Source organism: Mytilus trossulus, chromosome 14 (assembly GCF_036588685.1).
Source record: "Mytilus trossulus isolate FHL-02 chromosome 14, PNRI_Mtr1.1.1.hap1, whole genome shotgun sequence".
NCBI lineage: Eukaryota > Metazoa > Mollusca > Bivalvia > Mytilida > Mytilidae > Mytilus > Mytilus trossulus.
The window spans coordinates 67,108,967-67,133,032 of NC_086386.1; the positions used below are offsets into that span (position 1 = coordinate 67,108,967).

The following is a 24,066-nucleotide window of genomic DNA, read 5'->3' on the forward strand; positions in this document are numbered from 1 at the left end:
TGCCTTTAGGTAGAAATCCTATAATTTAAACTAAGCTTTTTCATTTGACCTTGATATGTAGCTATCTTTTAAAAAGCTATTGATACCAAATTCAGTACCCCAAAAGAATGATTTAAACATGGATATTACATTATGTTTATAAATTATTTGAATGCTTTAAAAAATATTATTGAGTGAAACTGTCAGTACTAATTACCTCAAAATGTACTTGAAAATGTTAGTTTAAATCTTCATAACGTATAGATTATATCAATTATATTTTCCTTTTCAGGCAATTTTGTTCATTAATTGACATGTATGAATCATTTTTATTTTTCAGGAAAAATGTTTAAGTCTTCCAAACTACCAATTGTAGTAGAATTTTTCCTGATGTTTTTTAAAGATAAACCTATAGACTGGTTGTTGGATTATTTATTAGCTGTTAAAGTGTGTAACCCAGAGAAGGATTCAGTAAGTAATATTGTACAACTGAAGGTAGAAAATCAAGGAAAACAGATATTGGGTATTCTTTGTTTTGATGTTAGCAATAATATTATAAACCAAAAAACTTCTGGAGGTAAATTATACCCTAAAGCTGGTAAAATTAGACACAATACGTTTGAGCTCAACAGATTTATCAGAAAGCCTGAGCAGAAAATTAAACTTTTATGTGTTGGAGGAATTTTTGTATTGAATGAAACTATATTTTTGTCGAGCCTTCGAGACTAAGCGATCCTACATTCCCTTGTCCTCGGTGTCGGCGGCGGCAGCGGCGTCCACAAATATTCACTCTGTGGTTAAAGTTTTTGAAAGGAGTAGGTCCGGTAAGGACTGATTTTGGCCTCAGATTTCAGTTTCATCTGACGAAAGATTTTGACCACTTTTTAAACACGTAAGTGTCTATTCCATTTGATTCAATTATTTTCTGTGAAAGATTTTAACTCATTTAGTCATAAAAAAACGATCCGATTCAAGCTAAAATATGAAAAATCTACCAAATATGCGAAAAAATGTCACTTTTCAGATGGTTTTTGTCAAATATGAAAGTGGCCGCATCCGTGTTCATCCTCAATCTTTATATGTGTTATGTATTATCATCAAATACAACTTCCATTTTAATATTTTTCGTTTTACATGGAAACCGTCTAAAATTTAACTAAAATGCTTGAATTTTGATGTTTTCAGTAATTTAGCATGACTTAATGGTGCTAGTACTCAATATATTTGCATTGTATTGCCAAAAACAGCCAATATTTATGTAGCAGAACCATTCTACTATCAAATTAATAATTAAAATTTTACATTTTAACAATTTTGTAAAACTGCTATATTTTGGGGCAAAAAAGGGCTCTTACCGGACCTACTCCTATTAATAACTTTCTTAAACAATACTGGATTTCTACCAAACTTGGACAGAAGCTTATTTATGATCATAAGATAGTATCCAGAAGTAAATTTTGTAAAAATAAAATTCCATTTTCTCCGTATTTTACTCATAAATGGACTTAGTTTTTTCTGCAGGGAAACATTACATTCACTCTGTGGTTAAAGTTTTAAGAATTTTAATAACTTTCTTAAACTATTCTTGGTTTGTACCAAACTTAGACAGAAGCTTGTTTATGATCATAAGATAGTATCAAGAAATAAATTTTGTAAAAAAATAAATCCATTTTTCCGTATTTTTCTTATAAATGGACTTAGTTTTTCTGCGGGGAAACATTACATTCACTCTGGATAAAGTTTTTAAAATTTAATAACATTCTTAAACTATCCTGGTTTTGTACCAAACTTGGACAGAAGCTTATTTATGATCATAAGATAGTATCCAGAAGTAAATTTTGTAAAAATAAAATTCCATTTTCTCCGTATTTTACTCATAAATGGACTTAGTTTTTTCTGCAGGGAAACATTACATTCACTCTGTGGTTAAAGTTTTTAGAATTTTAATAACTTTCTTAAACTATTCTTGGTTTGTACCAAACTTAGACAGAAGCTTGTTTATGATCATAAGATAGTATCAAGAAATAAATTTTGTAAAAAAATAAATCCATTTTTTCCGTATTTTTCTTATAAATGGACTTAGTTTTTCTGCGGGGAAACATTACATTCACTCTGGTTAAAGTTTTTAAAATTTTAATAACATTCTTAAACTATCCTGGTTTTGTACCAAACTTGGACAGAAGCTTATTTATGATCATAAGATAGTATCCAGAAGTAAATTTTGTAAAAATAAAATTCCATTTTCTCCGTATTTTACTCATAAATGGACTTAGTTTTTTCTGCAGGGAAACATTACATTCACTCTGTGGTTAAAGTTTTTAGAATTTTAATAACTTTCTTAAACTATTCTTGGTTTGTACCGAACTTAGACAGAAGCTTGTTTATGATCATAAGATAGTATCATGAAATAAATTTTGTAAAAATAAAATTTCATTTTCTCCGTATTTTACTCATAAATGGACTTAGTTTTTCTGCGGGGAAACATTACATTCACTCTGGTTAAAGTTTTTAAAATTTTAATAACATTCTTAAACTATCCTGGTTTTGTACCAAACTTGGACAGAAGCTTATTTATGATCATAAGATAGCAGGGTTTCCCCTGCGTCAATTATTTTTTTCGCCACCTCTTTCGCCAAAACAATATATTTTTCGCCACTTTATTATTTTTTTCGCCAAGTAACATAACTATATTTTTCGTTTAAAATTTACCTTTTTTTCTACCCCCTTTTCTCTTAAATAAGATGATTTTGCACCATTGTGTCTATGATTATTCTCTCAAACTTTCAGAGTCTACATTAAATGAATAAACACTTGACATTAACTTAATAAAAGGGAAAACTATTCAATGTATTTTATACAACTTTTCTAAATGAGGGGGCCACTTATATGACTATACTTTTAATAATAAAGAAGATATAAGTCCTGGAATTTAACAAAATTAATGGCCATGTTTGATTATATTAATACCAGTAAAGTTCGTAGGGAAAGTTTCTTTAAAATACTGATGTGCTCTTATGTACTAAGAAGTGGTTTTTACAACAAAAGAAAAGCTTTTATCACAGATCAGTTCAGTTCAGTTTCTTGTGAAATTGATCTCTTACTTCATGTGAAGTCGTAACATTGAAGGGCTACTTTCAATCGAGGGGTTGTTCCCAACCTTTTGGATAGATTTCTTCATAACAGCAGTTTTCTTTTCTTTACCATTGTAAATGAAAAAGTTGAGACGTAAAACTATGCTTGAAACACCCGTGTCACTCAAAAGACTTTAAAGTAGTCTCCTTGATCAATTATCTATATTAAAGTCAAAGGATAATTAAAGTTTTAAATCGGAGATTTTTCTTGCTTTCGAACATTATTCGTCCCAACAACAGCTTTCTTTTCTAAAGTGTTTTTAAAAGGAGAGGAGACGTCAACAGAGTTCTTCAAACACGTGCATCGCAAAGTGGTAAATACATTCTGTATGTGACATTTAGCGGAAACCATTTAACCATATCATTTTGTCAAACAATTCAATCAAACATTTATTAATTAGTCCTTTGTTGTCGATAGCTATAAAATGCAATCAGCTGATTATTGATTTTTTGTCCAAATCTTAATGAGGTCAAGGTGAATTCCGAGTATTGTCTGATCGGGTAAAGTCCGAGAAACTCGACAAAAAACCAAGATGGAGGAAAATAAATCGTTCTGTATATTTCTTTCGCCAAATTCTTTCGCAAATGACGAATTTTTATCGCCACAATTATTATTTTTTCGCAAATTGCGAAAATGGCGACCGCCAGCGGAAACCCTGTAAGATAGTATCCAGCAGTAAATTTTGTAAAAAAATAACTCCATTTTTTCTGTATTTTACTTTTAAATGGACTTAGATTTTCTTCCAGTTGACATTACATACAGTCTGCAGTTATAGTTTTCAAAACATTTACTAGATTCATTAACTATCCTAGATTTTTACCAAACTTGAACAGAAGCTTCTTTCAATCATAAGATAGTATCAAGAGGAATATTTTTATTGATTTTTTTCCTCATTTTTGTTGAGCCTGCGGTTTACATCAAAAGTAGGCGAGACACTGGGTTCTGCGGAACCCTTACACATTTTTTACTGTTGTGACAACTACATGAACTATATTTATGACCCCACTGTAGGCAATAGGGGCATGAAGTGTTGCCTTTGATTGTCTTTCCATCCCATTTTCATTTCAACGCAAGTAAATTTTATGAATCTCATACACAGACAGAGTTCTTATTTGGGTTGTGAGTTATTTCTTTTCTAGAGATATGCCCTCTTTCAATTTTGAAAATTTTCAACCTTAAGTATGGGCATTCCTGACCTCGTAAATTCTTCTTTTATTTTATGAGGCTTTATATTTCAAAAGTATACTGCTGAATAATTCTTATATAATTTGAAAATCCAGAAATACTTGAATTGGATGTGTCCCTTTTTAAATGTCCGTTTACTGGACGTATTATGGTTTACCACTGATATATTTAAGGGCATACGATACAGTTTTGATCCTGTATTTACAAGTTCGTGCAAATTTGCATATAGGCTATTTTTTACCTGATTAAATCAAATATGTAATAAAAAATATACCTTCATGTGCTACTTTTTGAGTAAAATGAGGTCAAAATTTTGTATATTTGCTCAAAATTCAGATTTGTGGCCGATATTTCTTTTTCGAAAGAAAGACATAACTTTTTTGTTATAAAAGATAAACACAAATTGTTTTTGTTAAATAATCGGTAATTTCTGTATTTTATAAGTATCATAAAAAAATATGCATTTTTTATTCAGAAATAACTCATATTTATCAAATGTTCACGAATTGAGGAAGATACGTCATTTTATGCTGCATGTTTATCAAAATTTTTTAAAAATCCTCTATTTACAGTTTTGTAAAATTTGGGTCGCATAATCTCCCTGCAAAATGAAACAAATTGCTGTTTTAAAAAATAGGGGTCCATGAACTCGTTTTCAAATTAAATCAGTTTAAATGATAAAAATCAGTTGAAAAATGCATCTTTTCCCGATATGTCACAGTTTGACGTCGCGAAAATAACATTTTACGTTAGCAACGTCATTACCTCCCCTGTAACTGTATCGTATGCCCTTAAATGGGTAATTATGGTTGTAAACTCCATTAGAAATTTGAAGTGAAATACTGACCATATCTTGAGGGAAAGGATTTTTTTTTTGAATAAGGGAAAGGGGGGAGTTTTAAAAAATTGGAAGGGTCAATTTACAACAGCATAGTGTATTGCACAAAAGCTAAAAATTGAATATTAATTCAAATCATATAACCAATTTGAAGTTCTTTAACTACCTTACTGTCAGAAACCTATTATGTGTCAAAAATTTAATTACAATCCATTTTTAGACCTGTATCAAGCGTGAATATTGTGTCCATTTTGGCTCCAACTTTTCTGGGTTGGACATCTGTGGTCCTATCCAGCTATTTTAAACTATTTTATTAACCTTAGTGATCTATTCATGCACGATAAAGATGCATGGATCCAGAGGATAAATCAAATTGAGATCGAAAAAAATGCAAACATTTTTAATTTTAGTTCCTTGTGTACAATTGTGAGTTAAGTTCATTATCACTGAATTATTATATATTTGTTTAGGGGCCAGCTGAAGGAAGCCTCTGGGTGCGGGAATTTCTCGCTGCATTGAAGACCTGTTGGTGACCTTCTGCCTTTTGCTTTTGTCTGTTCTATGATCAGGTTGTTGTCTCTTTGTCACATTCCTCATTTCCATTCTCAATTTTATTGAATACATAACTGCTATTTCATCCTAAATTTCTAGTATTTGCAAAAATTTGCAAATTATATGCAAATGATTTGTATCCTGATGCTGATGCATATGGATTGCATTAAATCTAAGATAGGGGATAAATGGGTGGTCGGGGTGAGGAGGCAAGGCAGGGCGGGAATTCAATTTTGACATTTATTTGTTCTTTTTCTCCACCTGGAAGTCCTAGGAATGCTATTAGATGCATCCCACTGTAGTTTACATGTAGAGTGGACCCCAGTGAATAATTTATTAGAACAGTTGTTAGGTTGGAGGAGTGAAACTCCTCTTGGAACATCTGTCTTAAACAGGTCATTTGCACCAAAATTCAGAAAATTTCCATTTTTTTCTGATTATTAACTTTAACTTCACTTGCAACTAGAAGTAGCTGTTTCCTTGGTGTATTTTGATAATAAACATGATCAGTAGTTATATGCCTTCAGGTTTACACTATTTTTCAAGGTTGCAGTCTTCAAAACTCTGTGTTTCAGACCTTGAAGGTGTAAGATTGAGCAAACATGTATACACTTTGAATTGAATGGCATTACAGATGTATGGTGCCATATAAAGGTGGTCTGTGTACGGCCATAATATTATGGCTCTTGCGTAACAAGGGTTTAGAAGACATTAATTTATGCATTTAAGCTTGAAAAATGTATGGATTTACAATAAAGAATAAAATTCTGCGAAAATCATGTATAAGCTTGGCACATTATTGTCAAGGGAAAACACGATATCAACACATGAAAACACTCCAGATAAATATTATTCCACTTCAAATTTAAATAGTATCTCATTTAAATGAGGTTTGTGAGGTAGGTGTTATTACATTTAAGATTCTATTGCATTAATCAAACATCAAAGGATTTCAGATATGGTGGATTACTCCTTAGGTACAAAATGTCAATTGTGCATTTGATGGTAAATAGAATAGTAAATAAACTCATCATAGATACCAGGACTTAATTTTTTTATGTACGCCAGACTAGTATTTCGTCTTCAAACAATTGTCAGGTCAATATTGCAAATGATTGGGTTAAATATTATAAGGATTAAAACACATTTTTTCTATCGGTTATAGATGTGTAAACTGTGTCGCTGCCTTACTACACAATGGTCCTTATAGCAGGCTATTATTTCAACTTGGAATTATTTTTAGTTATGGAATTTGCATAATTTCTTGTGCTTGAAATTTTTAATAAATTCCATGTTTATTCTGTATTTTGATGTTTCTGTGCGGTGCACAACACTTTCTATTACAAAGAAGAATGCACATTATGCCATGCTAAAACCAAACAGAAGTCTAAGGTAAATTCATCAGAATCCCCAAGTTTCCAAAAGTATTAATTTACATAGCTCTTCATAAAATAGATATTAGACAACTTAAGCAGTAATATGAAATAATTGGCAATAAAGATTAGTAAATTTATGAAATGTGCAGTTTTACAATTTGTAAACCCCTCCCCCTAAAAAACAACAACAGAGAGGCCATCTGTAGACCAATAAGTGTTACCCTTGTCTGTCTGTATGTCCATACATATAACCATTTAAAAATTGGTTATGAAACTTCTACAAAATGCTTGTTACAACTTTAACCCAGATCAAGTTTGTTTTTGGGTGGGCATCACTTACATTGTTAAAGAGTTATGCCCATTTATAACATTAAATGCAAGCAGTGGGAATCATTTGTGTCCCATGCCCTTTCTCAAGTTTTTTCTTACTTGCTTAGGACCTCAAACATTTACCAATGCTTATTACACAAATGGGCAAAATCATAAAAACTTACTGCTATCCTTGATCACATCTTATTTTCTTATGTTTTTTAGAAACACTGTAGTCGTATGAAGCAGGAAGTTAGAGTTCGATTCAAACCTTCATTGTTTCAACATGTTGGTATGCAGTCATCTCTGAAAGGGAAAGTACAGAAGTTAAAGGTAAAATACAACAAAGCCATAGTGTCTTTTACTTTGGAAGATTTCAAATAAAAGAAGATATTTACATTACATGTTAACATTATTAAGACAATAAGAGAAAGTTGGAACAATTAAAGATGGATGGTATGGTTATATATGTTTCTGTTATAGAATTCATCTGATGAACCATATTTCATTGTTTTTGGGAAGTTTGCTATAGCAATACTTTCCTTAAGGCGTCAGCCTCAAACCTGAAGTGACAGATGGATAGACTATCACAAATGTTCTGCTCCAAGATAATGTAGTACTAGTGTTTAAATACTGATTCTAGGACAATGCTTTTGAAATTTTGAGTCCTTTTGAACAGCTTGAATAAAAAAGGAATGAATGTTCACCGACAATTCAGATGAATTTAACTTTATTTTGAAAATGAGAGAAAATCAAAAGAAATCTACGTGAGACAGCGTTTCATTCATGAATATTTCATGAATGAACAATTTCCCACACTCAGGGTTCAACCTCTGCGGTCATATAAAGCTGCGCCCTGCAGAGTATCTGGTTTAGGTACAGACTTCGCTTTTCTGCCAGAAAACATTGCATTCACTCTGTGGTTAAAGTTTTTAAAATTTGAATAACTTTGTTAAACTATCCTAGAATTGTATGAACTTTGGATAGAAGCAGGTTTATGATCAAAAGCTAGTATTTAAAAATTGGAAAATTTTGTTCTTGTTTTTCAGTATTCTACCTATGATCTTAATGGACTGAGCTTTTCTTCCAGTTAACATTACATACAATCTGCAGTTAAATTTTTGAAACAAGGTGCATTTAAAGCGAACCTTGTTTGCAAAACGAATAATAATGTTTTGGATTATGTGAAAAATGATTCAATCTAGTAAAACATTGTTATTGATGATCGTGAGGCTTGCAATTTGGTTGGTTGTTAGTTTTTAAACAAGCCAAAAAAAATTAAAAAATTTGGTTGTATATTGGTATAAACGTTGTGTCCGTAGACAGATGGTTTCCGGATAATACCTTTAGTATAAGTAAATGGAAATCAATAAAACTTTAACACAATGCTCATAACCACTAAAGGAAGGTTGGGATTGATTTTGGGGGATATGGTTTTAACAATTATGGACCAAGTAGAGGCTCAAAAAGGCACAAGTTTCCATTCCACAAGGGGATGGTAAGTAATGGCTTTAGAGGGTTTATGGCTCAAACCGTTTAGGGATAAGGGGCAAAAATGGGGAAAAAAACAAAGTTTTTTTTTGTTAATAGACAATTAAGACAATTTTAAAGCAGTGTAAGGGAGGTAATCCAAAAGTCATCCAACATATTATGTTTGAATTAATAATATATTAATAAATATTGTATTTTCTTGAGTTGGTTAGCTGTCAATTTACTCTAAGAAGTTACAATTAAAGTTATGGTGTATCAATGTATTAATTTTCTATTATAAGACTTTTAAATTAAAAGATGTATTTAAATGGGTAATTATGGTTGCATCTCCACGGAAATTTGAATTGAAATTATGACCATAACTTAAAGAATTTGGAAAAGGGGAGGGGGAGGGGTAAAAAAGAATTTTTTTTTTCTGGTTGGGGTAAATGTGCAGCAGCATAGTATATTGCATAAATTAAAAAACAGGGGTAATTTTGTTTTTTGTTTTGGGAGGAGGGGCAATTTACAACAACATAGTGTATCAGACAAAAGCAAAACATTGAGCCTATTACCAATTCTAAGTTCTTTTACTACAGTTATTCTGTGTCCACAACCTATTATGTGTAAAATATTTGATTACAATTCAAATTCAAACCTGTATCAAGTGTGAAAATTGTGTCCAATTTTGTTCAGGATTGGACCTCTGCAGTTGTATACAGCTGCGCTTGGCAAAGCAATTTATTACATTTACCTTATTTTATTTATTTTAGGATAGAGATTTTGGAAAACATATGTTATTTCGTGTGCATGTGAATCCTCCAGCTGAATTAAGGACTTCCTTGACAACTTACCTCAAATTTACTGTACAGAAAGCTTATATAGGACAAGACATTTTCTGGGCATTAGCTCCTAACCAAGATGATTACATAGAAGTAATACTCAAACCACCAGTTGCTTTAGATGAGTAAGTAGACTGTCAGATTCAGGGTCCAGTTGTTGTAGCTTGTGTCTATTATGCTTCAGTGCAAGCTATTATCAGCTTAACAGGCCACGGTTTAATTATTGTTATTTGCTTTTTACTGCTTAGAAGCGTTTTATGGTCGGAAAAATTACTGGATTACAAATACCGTATTTAGTATGGTTTCAATATTCTGGTACCTTACCTGTTTCTAATTCATCTTAGGAACAAACATTACTCCTGACATTCATACATTGTTTCAGAACTACTGTACATAGATACAAGAAGGTGTGATATGAGTGTCAATGAGAAACCTCTCCATCCAAGTCACAATTTATAAAAGTAAACCATAATAGGTCAAAGTACAGTCTAATCTATAGAAATAATTAGACATGCAAATCACTTATTAAAAACATCAACCAATGTTGAGGTATATGAGTAGAAATTGAATCAGAAGAAAGAGCATTTTTCAGCCTAATAATGTATATGTTGTGTACAAGTTATCATTTTGTACAAAAATATTGAACAAATTATAATTTGTATTTTTACTTTGTACGAATTGTAATTTGTACAAAATAGGTCAAAAATTCACTTATAACTTGTTCAATAATTGTCATATGGATTTTGGCGAAAAAAGCATTGATACACATTATTGAATTGCTACTAAATGAACAGACAGTAAACCTGAGTTACAAAATTCAAAAGTAGTTCTTTATCACTCGTTTGAGCAGGTGATCTAGTGATTTATGGAATCAGGAATTGCAAACCATCTTTTGACTCTGAAATCGATAACGACCTGTTTTACAGTCATTTTAACTGTTTCATATGGCGAAAGTTGAAGCTCAGGAACCGTTGCTGTGAATAAATATGTGTATTTAACTGCTTCAGTCAGACTTTTAGACAAAATAAATATCCCAGAAGATTAAACACACCATTTGGTTAGGAATATGACTATGCTAAAGTAAGGAATATGTCAGTTATTTTTTTCCCTTTTTTGTATCAATGTTTTATTTCAACAAGGATTTTTGATTTATGACTGTGCATAACACTTAAAGGAAATCAGTTGAGACAATCTAAACTTTAAAAACAAAATAAAAATGATGCAGACTAGACAGACGGACTTTTATTTTATAAGAAAACTAGTTGGTGTAGTATTATAAAATCATCAGACCCAACGACATTGAACCATCAATCATTTCACAAACAAAAGTGAAGCGGAATAAGTCATGTAAATCCAATCTTTTGATGTACCAATTACAAAGATAAATTATCATTTGCTTATAGAAAGATTTTATTTTTTTCATGGACTTATAGAAATATCTTATAAGTTGCAACAAATCTTTTGAGATCCTTTTCACGATCACCAAAACGCTGTACACGATCTTTCACTATACAAATTATGAAATTTTACAAATATAATTGTTTGCAAAGTTTCTGAATAAAAAAAAATACCTCAAAATAACGACAAGAACTAAATAATCAAGCAGTACTATTGAATGATATATTTTTTTTTAAGAAAAAAACATTGATGTTTTAAAAATTTGAAAAAAATACTATTTTTTTACTTTTTTTTCTCTCAAAAATTTCGAAGATCAACCTGCCTTTTGTTGTTGTGTATAAACGGTGTATCATGTTTTTAAGGTTTAGTGTGTGGTCAGTTAATTACAGTTATATCGTGTGAATCATTGCATTTTTTACCAAAATTCGTATTTAAAACTGTTGTACAAGTTATAAGTGAATTTTGGTCTAATTTTGTACAAATTGTAATTTGTACAGGCACGTTTTGTACAAATTATAATTTGTACAAAGTCAAAATACAAATTTATAATTTGTACAATATTTTTGTACTTGTACAAAATGATAACTTGTACACAACATATACATATGTTTCTAAAACACCCCTTATACTTGCCCACTGAATATGACATTCTTATCTTGCTGCATTTGGAGAAAATGTAACTTTTTACCCAAAAAAATGTTGGCAAAGTATTTTTTTGTTTGTCTATTTTGCTCTGTAATTGCCCATTGAATCAATAAGATAAAAATAATTTAACTGTTGATTAGAGTTTTTTACTGCTTCTTATGTTTGAATTTCACAATTTGACCTCATGAACTCTCTTTTTAAAACTGCTGTTCTAGGCTTTACTGTGTCCTTTCCCTTTAGTCTATGGTTGATAGATGGCAATATAAATTAACGTCTTTGACGTTGCCCCTCGAAATATAGCAATAAACAGATTATCTGTGATCATTCAACTTAGAAAGTTTCTACATGAGATTAATCTATTATTAGTAACACTGTAAATTATAATGATGGATTTTCTAATTACAATGGTAAAAAAGATGCTTTAACTTATTTTATCCTTGGGTATAATAAACAGGCCATCTTATCCTTGGGTATAATAAACAGGCCATCTTATCCTTGGGTATAATAAACAGGCCAATCTTATCCTTGGGTATAATAAACAGGATATCTTATCCTTGGGTATAATAAACAGGCCATCTTATCCTTGGGTATAATAAACAGGCCATCTTATCCTTGGGTATAATAAACAGGGTTACCTTATCCTTGGGTATAATAAACAGGGTTACCTTATCCTTGGGTATAATAAACAGGACATCTTATCCTTAGGTATAATAAACAGGGCATCTTATCCTTGGGTATAATAAACAGGGTTACCTTATCCTTGGGTATAATAAACAGGGTATCTTATCCTTGTGTATAATAAACAGGCCATCTTATCCTTGGGTATAATAAACAGGGCATCTTATCCTTGGGTATAATAAACAGGGTTACCTTATCCTTGGGTATAATAAACAGGGTATCTTATCCTTGTGTATAATAAACAGGCCATCTTATCCTTGGGTATAATAAACAGGGCATCTTATCCTTGGGTATAATAAACAGGGTTACCTTATCCTTGGGTATAATAAACAGGGTTACCTTATCCTTGGGTATAATAAACAGGCCATCTTATCCTTGGGTATAATAAACAGGATTTCTTATCCTTGGGTATAATAAACAGGGCATCTTATCCTTGGGTATAATGAACAGGATATCTTATCCTTGGGTATAATAAACAGGGTTACCTTATCCTTGGGTATAATAAACAGAGTATCTTATCCTTGGGTATAATAAACAGGCCATCTTATCCTTGGGTATAATAAACAGGGTTACCTTATCCTTGGGTATAATAAACAGGATATCTTATCCTTGGGTATAATAAACAGGGTTACCTTATCCTTGGGTATAATAAACAGGATTTCTTATCCTTGGGTATAATAAACAGGGCATCTTATCCTTGTGTATAATGAACAGGGCGTTTTTACAGCAAATTAAATAAATGAGGAAATTGATAAAAATTTATTGCATTCAGTCCAGGATTTATTCATTGACTTCGAAGTTAATACTTTTTACATTTTTATTTTTTTTCGTATTACAGGATTTTATTTCGTAGTGGGAAAGCTGATCACAGAGAAGACAAGTTCTACAATACATCATTACAAGTTATTCCTCTTAATTATCATGATCCTATTAAAAACAGGGCAAAGAAAACCAAAGATGGATACTTTGATCTAGCAGAATTTGATAAGGAAGGGATTGTACATGTTAGATTAGAAAGTGATGTTGGAAAACTGTCAAAAATAAGAATTAAAGTGCATAAGTCAAGCGAAAACTGGGTTATAATTAGTGAGGTAAGCAATATCTGAGTTATACTTATTAGTCAAGCCAAATCTAAGTCATACTTAGTGAGGCATGTAAGAAGTCATCAAAAGACATTAGTAGTAATTTTTGCCAGATATGCATTTCATATACAAAAGTGGTAATCAGTTCAAATCAGTTAGATGACCAAATCAATGTTAAAAATAATTGAAAAATTTAAAGTTGTGCCATATCTAGAAAAGGCCAGTAAGAAACTCTGTTTTATCAACCATAAATCTTTATGCAATCACAAAAATATCAAAAAATTTGCATCATATGTTGGTATGATGTCATTGTCAGCCTCGTCCTAAATCACATTGAGTTTTCGAACAATATCTTTAGTTTGAATAAATGGATCTCTATGAATTTTTAACAGAAGGTTCAATACCACAAATGAAAGATTGGGATTTATTTTGGGAGTTTTGGTACCAACAGATTAAGGTCAAGTTACAGTAAATGGGCTATGTCACAGATTTCAGTAAAATTTGGCATACAACTCTGGCTAAATTGAAAAAATATTGCATTTATCTCAATTATCATTTGAAATATTACTGATTGAATTCTTACAAAATGGGTGAACATTTGTATAGAAAGTACATAAAATTGGCGAAAACCCTTCTAAAATTTGTCTTAAAATCGCCAAATCCCTTATTCTGCTCCATAGATTTTTCTTAAAAAACTATATGTTGTTGATACATAAATTTCCGTTATAATGATGCAAAATAAAGATAGGGTCACCGACTTCGTTTTTATGGTATACATCATTCAAAGTTGCTTCTTTGTGAAAAAATCCAACAAAACATCGAAATATTTGTAACGTTATTGCATTGAAGGCCGTAAAACGTTGATTTTTAACGTTTTTTAATACCAACAAGGTAACAAATTGATTATTAGACAAAAAACGAAGTCGGTGAGCCTATGATTATTTTATATCATTAAAACAGAAATTTATGTGTCAACAATATATAATTTTTTAAGTATGGAGTAGATTTAGAGATTTGGCGATTTTAAGACAAATTTTAGAAGGTTTTTCTCCATTTTATGTGCATTCTATACAAATATTCACCCATATTTAAAGAAATCAATCTGAAACTTTTCAGATAATAAAAGAGATTTTCAGTTGTAGTTCAACAAGATTGTATGCAAATTTTTAGCAAAATCTGCGACATAGCCCATTTACTGTTCCTTGACCTTAAGAATTAAGGGCCAAAAACAAGCATTTTTATACGATGGCAAAATTTGAAAAAATTTACATCGTATATTGCTATCACGTTGGCGTCGTCGTCTGTGTCGTCGTCATCGTCGTCCGAATACTTTTAGTTTTCGCACTCTAACTTTAGTAAAAGTGAATAGAAATCTATGAAATTTTAACACAAGGTTTATGATTACAAAAGGAAGGTGGGTATTGATTTGGGGAGTTTTGGTCCCAACATTTTAGGAATTAGGGGCCAAAAAGGGCCCAAATAAGCATTTTCTTGGTTTTCGCACAATAACTTTAGTTTAAGTATATAGAAATCTATGAAATTTTGACACAATGTTTATGACCACAAAAGGAAGGTTGGTATTGATTTTGGGAGTTAAGGTCCCAACAGTTTAGGAACAAGGGGCCAAAAAGGGACCCAAATAAGCATTTTTCTTGGTTTTCGCACCATAACTTAAGTATAAGTAAATAGAAATCTATGAAATTTAAACCCAAGGTTTATGACCATAAAAGGAAGGTTGGTATTGATTTTGGGAGTTTTGGTCCCGACAGTTTAGGAATAAGGGGCCCAAAGGGTCCAAAATTAAACTTTGTTTGATTTCATCAAAATTGAATAATTGGGGTTCTTTGATATGCCAAATCTAACTGTGTATGTAGATTCTTAACTTTTGGTCCCGTTTTCAAATTGGTCTACATTAAGGTCCAAAGGGTCCAAAATTAAACTTAGTTTGATTTTGACAAAAAATGAATCGGTTGGGTTCTTTGATATGCTGAATCTAAAAATGTACTAAGATTCTTGATTATTGGCCCAGTTTTCAAGTTGTTCCAAATCGGGGTCCAAAATTAAACTTTGTTTGATTTCATCAAAAATTGAATAAATGGGGTTCTTTGATATGCCAAATCTAACTGTGTATGTAGATTCTTCATTTTTGGTCCTGTTTTCAAATTGGTCTACATTAAAGTTCAAAGGGTCCAAAATTAAACTTAGTTTGATTTTAACAAAAATTGAAATCTTGGGTTTCTTTGATATGCTGAATCCAAACATGTACTTAGATTTTTGATGATGGGCCCAGTTTTCAAGTTGGTCCAAATCAGGATCTAAAATTATTATATTAAGTATTGTGCAATAGCAAGTCTTTTCAATTGCACAGTATTGCGCAATGGCAAGAAATATCTAATTGCACAATATTGTGAAATAGCAAATTTTTTTTTAATTAGAGTTATCTTTCTTTGTCCAGAATAGTAAGCAAGAAATATCTAATTGCACAATATTGTGCAATAGCAAGAATTTTTTTTGATAGGAGTTATCTTTCTTTGTCCAGAATCAACTTAAATCTTTGTTATATACAATATACAATGTATATTCACTTTTTACTACCAACTGATAAATTAAAATAATCTTTACCATTCAGTGATAACAAGCAGTTTTTTTACATCTTAATATTTTATGATGTATTTAAATGAGTAGTTATTGTTGCAAACTCCATTAGAAATTTTAATTGAGATTAGTTTTGGAATAAGGGAAAGGGGGCTGTGATTAAAAAAATTGGATTCAATTTTTCTCATTTGAAATTTCATAAATAAAACTAAATGTCTTCAAACATTTTTTTGAGAGGATTAATATTCAACATCATAGTGAATTGCTCTAAGAGAAAACAAAAATTTTAAGTTTATTAGAACACATTCATTCTGTGTCAGAAACCATTAATGTGTCAACTATTTAATCACAATCCAAATTTAGAGCTGAATCCAGCTTGAATGTTGTGTCCATACTTGCCCCAACCGTTCAGGGTTCAACCTCTGCGGTCGTATAAAGCTACGCCCTGCGGAGCATCTGGTTGTAGTTTCCAGCAATAACTTGTGTTTAAGTGTATGGATATCTCTGTAATTGTAGCACAAGGTTTCATATCACAAAGCAAAGGCTTGGATTGAGTTTGGGGTAATATAATTGCCCCAAACATTAAGAAATATTAGGGGGCGAAAAAAGGGGCTCAAAACAAGCATTTTTCTAATTTCCAAACAATAACTGGTGTTTAAGTGTATGAATCTCTCTGAAATTGTACCTCGCATGAACTTGTACTGCAAAGTACAATACTAGAAAGGGAAAGTTTAGGGGTAATCATTTTAAGGGGGTTCAAAAATTATTTTTTGGAGGGAGGGGGGTCATAACTTTTGGTTTTTTTTCCTAAACATTTTCCAATTTTCCATTGATTATTTCTGATTGATATATAAAAGCAAACAATACTGATATTGCATGACATACACACCAAACAGGATGTGTAAGTTATTGTATTAAGTATTGTGCAATAGCAAGAAATCTTCAATTGCACAGTATTGGTATGGTATTGGGCAATAACAGGAAATATTCAATTGCACAGTATTGCGTAATAGCAAGAAATGTTTGATTCCACAGTATTTCTCAATAGCAAGAAATCTTCAATTGCACAGTATTGATCAATAACAATAAATCTTCTATTGAACAGTATTGCACAATATTACCATATTGAACAATAGCAGGAAATCTTCAATTGCACATGTACAGTATTGGGCAATAGCAAGAAATCTTCAGTTGAAAATTAATAAAAATATATTTTGACTCATTTTAAATTTTTTAAGATCTTTCACCACATTTATTTTGTGTCAAAAACCTATCTTCTGTAATTTTTTTATCATAATCCAAATTCAGACAGTATCAAGGTTTAATATTGTGTCCAAACTTGCACCAACTGACCACTGCGGTCTAATCAGGCTGCAATCAGCAAAGCATTTTATTCAGAGTATATCCACATCCATCATATTTAATGTTAACACAGAATCGTATGTCAATTTACAGAAAATAAATATATAATAATTATACATTGTTTCGAAATATAATTTTATTTGTACAAGGCTTGGAAGCAGGTAGAAAAGCGAGGCTGTGTTGAGCATTTCTACCTGTTTTGAGCTGAGTACAAATAAAATTTATATTTCGAGACAATGTATAGTTATTCATTATTTACTGCAACTCCTACAATTGTTCCTAATGAAATATTTAGGATAAAAACCACCATTTTTGTTGAGCCAGCAACTTTTGTTGCAAAAAGCTCAACATAGGGATAGTAATCCAGCTGCAGCCGCTATGTTAGCTAACCTCTTAAAAGCTTTATATTTTAGAAGGTGGAAGACCTGGATGCTTCATACTTTGTATATAGCTGCCTCATATTACAAACTTTCCGTCAGTCACATGTCCAATGTCCTTGACCTCATTTTCATAGTTCAGTGACTACTTAAAAAAAAAAGTTTAGATATTTTGTAATGTTATACTCTCTCTCACTTTAAGTAATCGGATAACTATATTTGGTGCGTGAGTACCTTGCAAGGTCCAGTTTTCACTTAACCTCAACCTCATTTCATGGATCAGTGAACAAGGTTAAGCTTTGGTGGTCAAGCCATATCTCAGATACTATAAGCAATAGGTCTAGTATATTTGGTGTATGGAAGGACTGTAAGGTGTACATGTCCAACTGGCAGTCGTCATCTGACCTTGACCTCATTTTCATGGTTCAGTAGTTATAGTTAGGTTTTTGTGTTTTGGTCTGTTTTTCTTATAATGTATGCCATAGATCTACTATATTTGGTGTATGGAATGACTGTAAGGTGTACATGTCTAGCTGGCATTTTTTTTGCATAATATAATGCTATCATGTCATCGTCGTCCGAAGCTGCATTTAGTTTACAAACAATAACTTAAGTTTTAGGGAATGAATCTCAATAAATTTTTACCAGAAGGTTCAACACCACTAAAGGAAGGTTGAATTAATTTAGGAGGTCATTGTCCCAAAATTTTAGGAATAAGGGGCCAAAAGAGGGCAGAAAAAAGTATGTTTGTAGTTTTCAAACAATAACTTGTGTTTAAATGTATGAATCTGTCTGAAATTATACCACAAGTTTCCATACCATGAAGGGATGGTTAATATTGACTTTTAGGGGTTGTGGTTCAAAATGTTTTGGAATTAGGGGCATAAGGGAAAAAAACTAGGTTTTTCTGGTCAATGGATAATTAAGACTATTTAAAAGCAGTGTAAGGAAGGTAATTAAAAAAAAATAACCTACAATGTTGGGTATGTTTGGGTCTACCACCTTTTCACTACTTGTAAATTATGTATAAAGAAATATTAGGTTTGGGATTTATTGCAAAATAGGGGGGAGAAGTATTTTTTTTCCAACTTTCTCAAGAAGAAATCTTTTATTGCACAGTATTGTGCAACAGATTTGTAAGATCTTGACATTTGTTTTGTGTCAGAAACCTATATTATGTCAAAAATTTTATCACTGTACAAATTCAGAGCTGTATCAAGCTTGAATGTTGTGTCCATACTTGCCCCAACTGTTCAGGGTTCGACCTCTGCGGTCGTATAAAGCTGCGCCCAGCTGAGCACCTGGGTTTTAAGTTGGTTTACATTGCAATAGAAATATCAGTCAAAGTGCATGGATATTTACTGCCATAAATGTATGATTTGATGTTAAAAAAATAAGTTTTAAATGTGCTTCAAATTTACTCATTTGCATAATTATGTTTACAATTTGAAGCAACAAAAAAACAGATATTTCTAATATAATCAACTGACTTGTTTTATTTACAGATTCATCTTAAACAGAGAACCCGAAAACAAAGCTAGCATTAGTCTGTGTGTAAAACTGACTGAGATATTATTTGTTTCTATTTGGTTCCAACCTTAAAGATGAGGTTTCCTATTCAAGGAAAGTTTTGTATAATTATATCATGGTTGGATTCATAATGGGAAAAGCCAAGAACTTACCGGTGTAAATCTACAAAGAGTCTATAGTACATGTAAACTGTTTTGGTCATCAGTCTCAAAGAAACAGTGATCAAAGACACTCTACGGGTTGAAAACTATGATTTTATAACAATCATGATTTACTTTCTGTTTTATGTTAATCAGAAACAGAATCTTAATTCTTTTATCATGATTTTATTTGTGAGATAAGTTGCTGACTATGTGTTATCAGAATCGACAATCTCTGTTCTTTGTTTTGGAAAGTCTATTATTTTTGGTCAAATGTGAAAACAGATATGTGAGCTTTTCCACTATGTTGCACTACATACATAGATAAAATCAGTACAAAAATCACAAAGAAATGAACTTGAAATAACCAATTTACAGAATTATAAATTAAAGTTTAGTCAAAGTAACGAGTAGCAGTTGTTTCATTTCAGAAAACAAATCGGTTTGTCATAAGATATGTAATATGTAAAGTTTATTTTTACTGAGCCATATTTCATAGGTTGTTTTGTTAGAATTACCCTGGTTCTTAACTAAAGTTCTTGATACCAGTCAGTCATATGGGAAGAACCTTTCTCAAAAGAAGAAAAAGGGCCTCTCTCTTCCCTTTTGTGAAACTATTAACTTTTTCACTGTTGCCAAAATCTACAGAAGGTGCTATAAGTTTTTACTAGTCTTTAAGGTGCTACTAATCAAAATAGTTTGTCATGTTAGAAAAGTCATGGTATGAAGTCTAGTCATGGTAAGTCTAGTCATGGTATAGAATGTGTTCATATAGTATTATTTCGGTTCTATCCAAACCTGTTATTTTGTCAATTTTAACACACTGCCACTGGTAGCCTGTAGTGATGCATGCAAGCACACTAGCATTTTTTTATTATTAATCTTATTTAAATGGATCTAAATAAAACCAGTTATCATTCACATTATCTTTAATCATAATGATCTTATCGGTCTACTCTGAACCACTGTCTTCACACTTAAAGAAAAAAATGCAATGAATCAGACCCAATTACTCATAAAACTGTAAACATTGTGTATGAATAGAAATAATCATATTTATGTGTTGTTACACACACATAAAAAAAATATGGACGCAGTTATTGTTTCTTGAATCACAAGTTCGAAATTTCATACTGGTAATCTTGCAGTTTTCATTTACTGAAAGAAAAAAAAATCAACAGAAGAAAAGAAGACAAAGATTTCTCAAAAATTATGCAAAGACGAAGACAACCTTTTCCCGGATTTGTGAACACAAAGTTTTGTCCAAAAAAAAAATAGGGATTAAACACCTAAACCACCAAATATATACAGGGATGCTAATTTATTCTATGTGTAGTTTTGTCACTAAACATGCTTACAAGTTATTTTCGTTTCAATTGTACTAGTTTAAATGAATCTTTGTGTTCACACTTTCAGTTAGCTCAGTTCAATGTAGATCTTTTCAAACTGAAAAAGCTCTTTGGTGTTTTAGTTAAAACCGATTGAAGAGATATTCAAAGAATCACATTAGCCATTAAACTGATCTTAAGTGAGCCAATCTAGTTTAAATTGATCTCAATGTCCTTGTGTGAACAGGGTCTAACACATATAACTTCCTCCCATTAATGATAAGTTATAATTGAATGGAAATATAGCCTATCTGTGACCATCTTTCACATGAAATCAAACATAATATATTCCTTCCTTACTCATTTCATAATTTTAATGGGAGGTAAATGTGGTTTTATGCATCTGTTAGGGAATATTTTTCTTATACAAAATAGAGTTTTAATATTGATGGATAATTAACATCTCCAATAGAGGATAATAGGGAGAACACCATTGGTAGACTTTATCTCTGAATTCTCACATTGCAATTATGGGTAAAGTCTGATACGCATGTTTTTTTTAAGATGTACAATAAAGGAAAAGGGTTAAGATTGGCCTTAATTTTTTTTTTATTTTTTTTGACATCATCCTTTAAAATTTAGGAAGCCATGCATGACCCCTGAAATGAACATTAATTGTAATTTAATGTCAATTTTGGTAAAAAAAAAAATCATAATTTTAATTGTTTTTGGCATATTTTACCTTGGCCTCCATCCACGATCCAAAAAGCTTTTATATTGATGAATTTTATATCTAGATTGGATTTTTTTGTTACTAAACATTTTGGATCGTAGGTGGCACCCAAGGTTTTCCTAAAGCTTTAAGGTCTGAATTATATTTTGACAAAATATCCAAAATGGGCTTACTTTGAATATTATATACTGATTAATTTAGCAATATTAAAGGCTTTTGAAATACATGTATACCCATTTATGAACCACATTGTGGTATTTTTGTTGTTTTAAGATAAAGTTGATATTTTAGGCCATTTTGTGCCATTGAACCTTGTCATTTATGCAGAATGATTTAGATAATTATAATTTTCTTTTATAGTTTTATATATAATAATGAAACCTTCTGTTTTTTTATTGTATGTTTAGTATGTGTATTGTTATATGTTTGATTATGTAAAGTTCTGAATGAAAAAAATATTAGCATTGTTCTGGATATTTTCATAAACATTTTGTAATTGTTGTTTTATATCCCCTTCCCTGTTTTACTACCTCTGTCTGTCTGTTTAGCAGATTTATATTCATAGATCCTGAACTTCCCATTTTCCCAATATTTAACCTACTACACTGCTGTCATCGCCATTTGATTTTCATTTTTTATGAAATTTCTGGATTAAATCTGCACTTTTCTCTATGAAAAGTACTATACTATACTATTGTATAAATTTGATATTTAATAATGTAGAAAGTTACTTTAGGATAATCTCATTCTTTGTTTTCAATGATTTTGTAGTTGAATTCCTGTCATAATTTGTTTATTAACTTGCAATATGCCTAGTTTTGAAGCACACATATATCATGTGTTTGCATCTAGCTACAAGTTTGAGTATTATAACAGTATTATTGTTTTTAGTGCAACTTTTGGTAGAATAATTATATATTGATATGTTAATATTTTTAAGTTGAACTGTGAGCACTTTTCAGTTATTTTATATCTATTTAATGCCTGATTATATTCTATTGTTTTTGGTGTTTTTTTTAAGGTAAAGATCATCAATGCAGTCAACAGCCTAATTGGACCATATTTTCCAAACTGTTTAGCTAGCTATATTTTCCAAACCGTTTCACTATTTTTAGAGCTAAAACACTGTGCATTGAGGGCATCAATCTATTCCATAACATTTCAAGAAATTTATCAATAATATAAAGTTTCGGATTACTTTATTAGTGATTTTTTTTTTATTGAAGTCTCATCAACACTCAATCAAATTATTATTGTACAAGTCAATAAAGGGTTTGATTGGGAGCAAATTATAAAATAAAAAGTAAATGTTCTTTTAAAATGATAATCACCTATACTTGTTAAGACCAATAATATTAGAATTTTACCATAGATTATTATACACAATCAGCTAGCCTTAAATTAAATCAGTTTTTGAAATAGTTCTAAGCATTTAGAATCCTTAGAAAACAAGCTTTTTATTTTCGCAGAAGTCAGTTTGATAAAAAAAAATCAACTTTTTAAACTGGTGTTTTCTTTTTTTTCTGCTATTGTTTTGTTTTGTGAAACATTTTAAGTGTAATGCTGTAAGTTTAAAGAGAACAATTATTTTTATCTCTGTAGGGGGGGGGGGGGGGGGGTATAGATATTTCTATAAAACTATTTTCTGATTCCAAAATTTTTGATCAAGTAAAATGAAGAAAAATATTCTGATTTAATTTTTGCCATAAATTTTAACGTTAATTGTTTAATTAGGTGTACAAAAAAAATGTGAATAAAAGAATGCCTTTAAATGGTTGTTCCCTTAGTAAAACTTAATGATGTTAGTTATGATAGATTGTTTTGTGCAATAATTTATTCATATTGTTGATGCTTCTATGTTATATTCAAATTTAAAATCAGCAAATGCCAAAAAAAAATTGTCAAAATGTATTAAAAAATAAATCATTGAACAATATTTTGTAATTATTACTGTTAGAACATATGAAGTACTTATTAAAGGCAGCAGCAGTATACCTCTGTTCAATAGTCATCAATCCATTGAGAGAAAAAAAATCTGGGTTACAAACTGAAACACTTGACATATACCTAACTCTCTAGAATACTGTCTAATAGACAGAGATATATGATCATCTCTTTAATCATCTTTTGAACATTTATTAGGATATGATATGGGCTTTTTGCTCCGTATTGAAGTCTGTATGGTGACCTATAGTTGTTAATTTCTGTGTCATTGTGGAGAGTTGTCTCATTGGAAATCCAACCACATCTTCCTACTTTTATATGAGTAGCCACTTAAACTTGAATATGGTTTCATTTATTATTGAGATTGACACAAATCAACCACAATTACTGTCACAGAAAAGGAGACATATATGTTGCTTTTATGCTGAGACCACATAGGTGTCAACAATTGGTTAGTTAGTTTGATGTGAACTACTTGTGATAAATCAATGATATTTTCAATAAAGTTGCATTCCTGCCAGTATATATTACTTGACAACTTTTTCAAGGCCTGGCTCAGTAGGTCTTGGTC

General features: G+C 31.0%; 1 protein-coding gene across 1 annotated transcript in view; it reads left to right on the forward strand.

Moving 5' to 3' along the window:
- The window catches only part of LOC134695897 (alpha-1,3-mannosyl-glycoprotein 4-beta-N-acetylglucosaminyltransferase B-like), a 69,643-nt gene extending 46,156 nt beyond the window's left edge, over positions 1-23,487 (forward strand). The window contains exons 10-14 of the mRNA XM_063557381.1: positions 320-450; positions 7,597-7,704; positions 9,615-9,808; positions 13,243-13,495; positions 19,326-23,487. Of these exons, the coding sequence (XP_063413451.1) occupies positions 320-450; positions 7,597-7,704; positions 9,615-9,808; positions 13,243-13,495; positions 19,326-19,361 (722 nt within the window). The 3' untranslated portion in view covers positions 19,362-23,487. The remainder of the gene's footprint in view (positions 1-319; positions 451-7,596; positions 7,705-9,614; positions 9,809-13,242; positions 13,496-19,325) is intronic.
- The last annotated feature ends 579 nt before the right edge of the window (positions 23,488-24,066 follow it).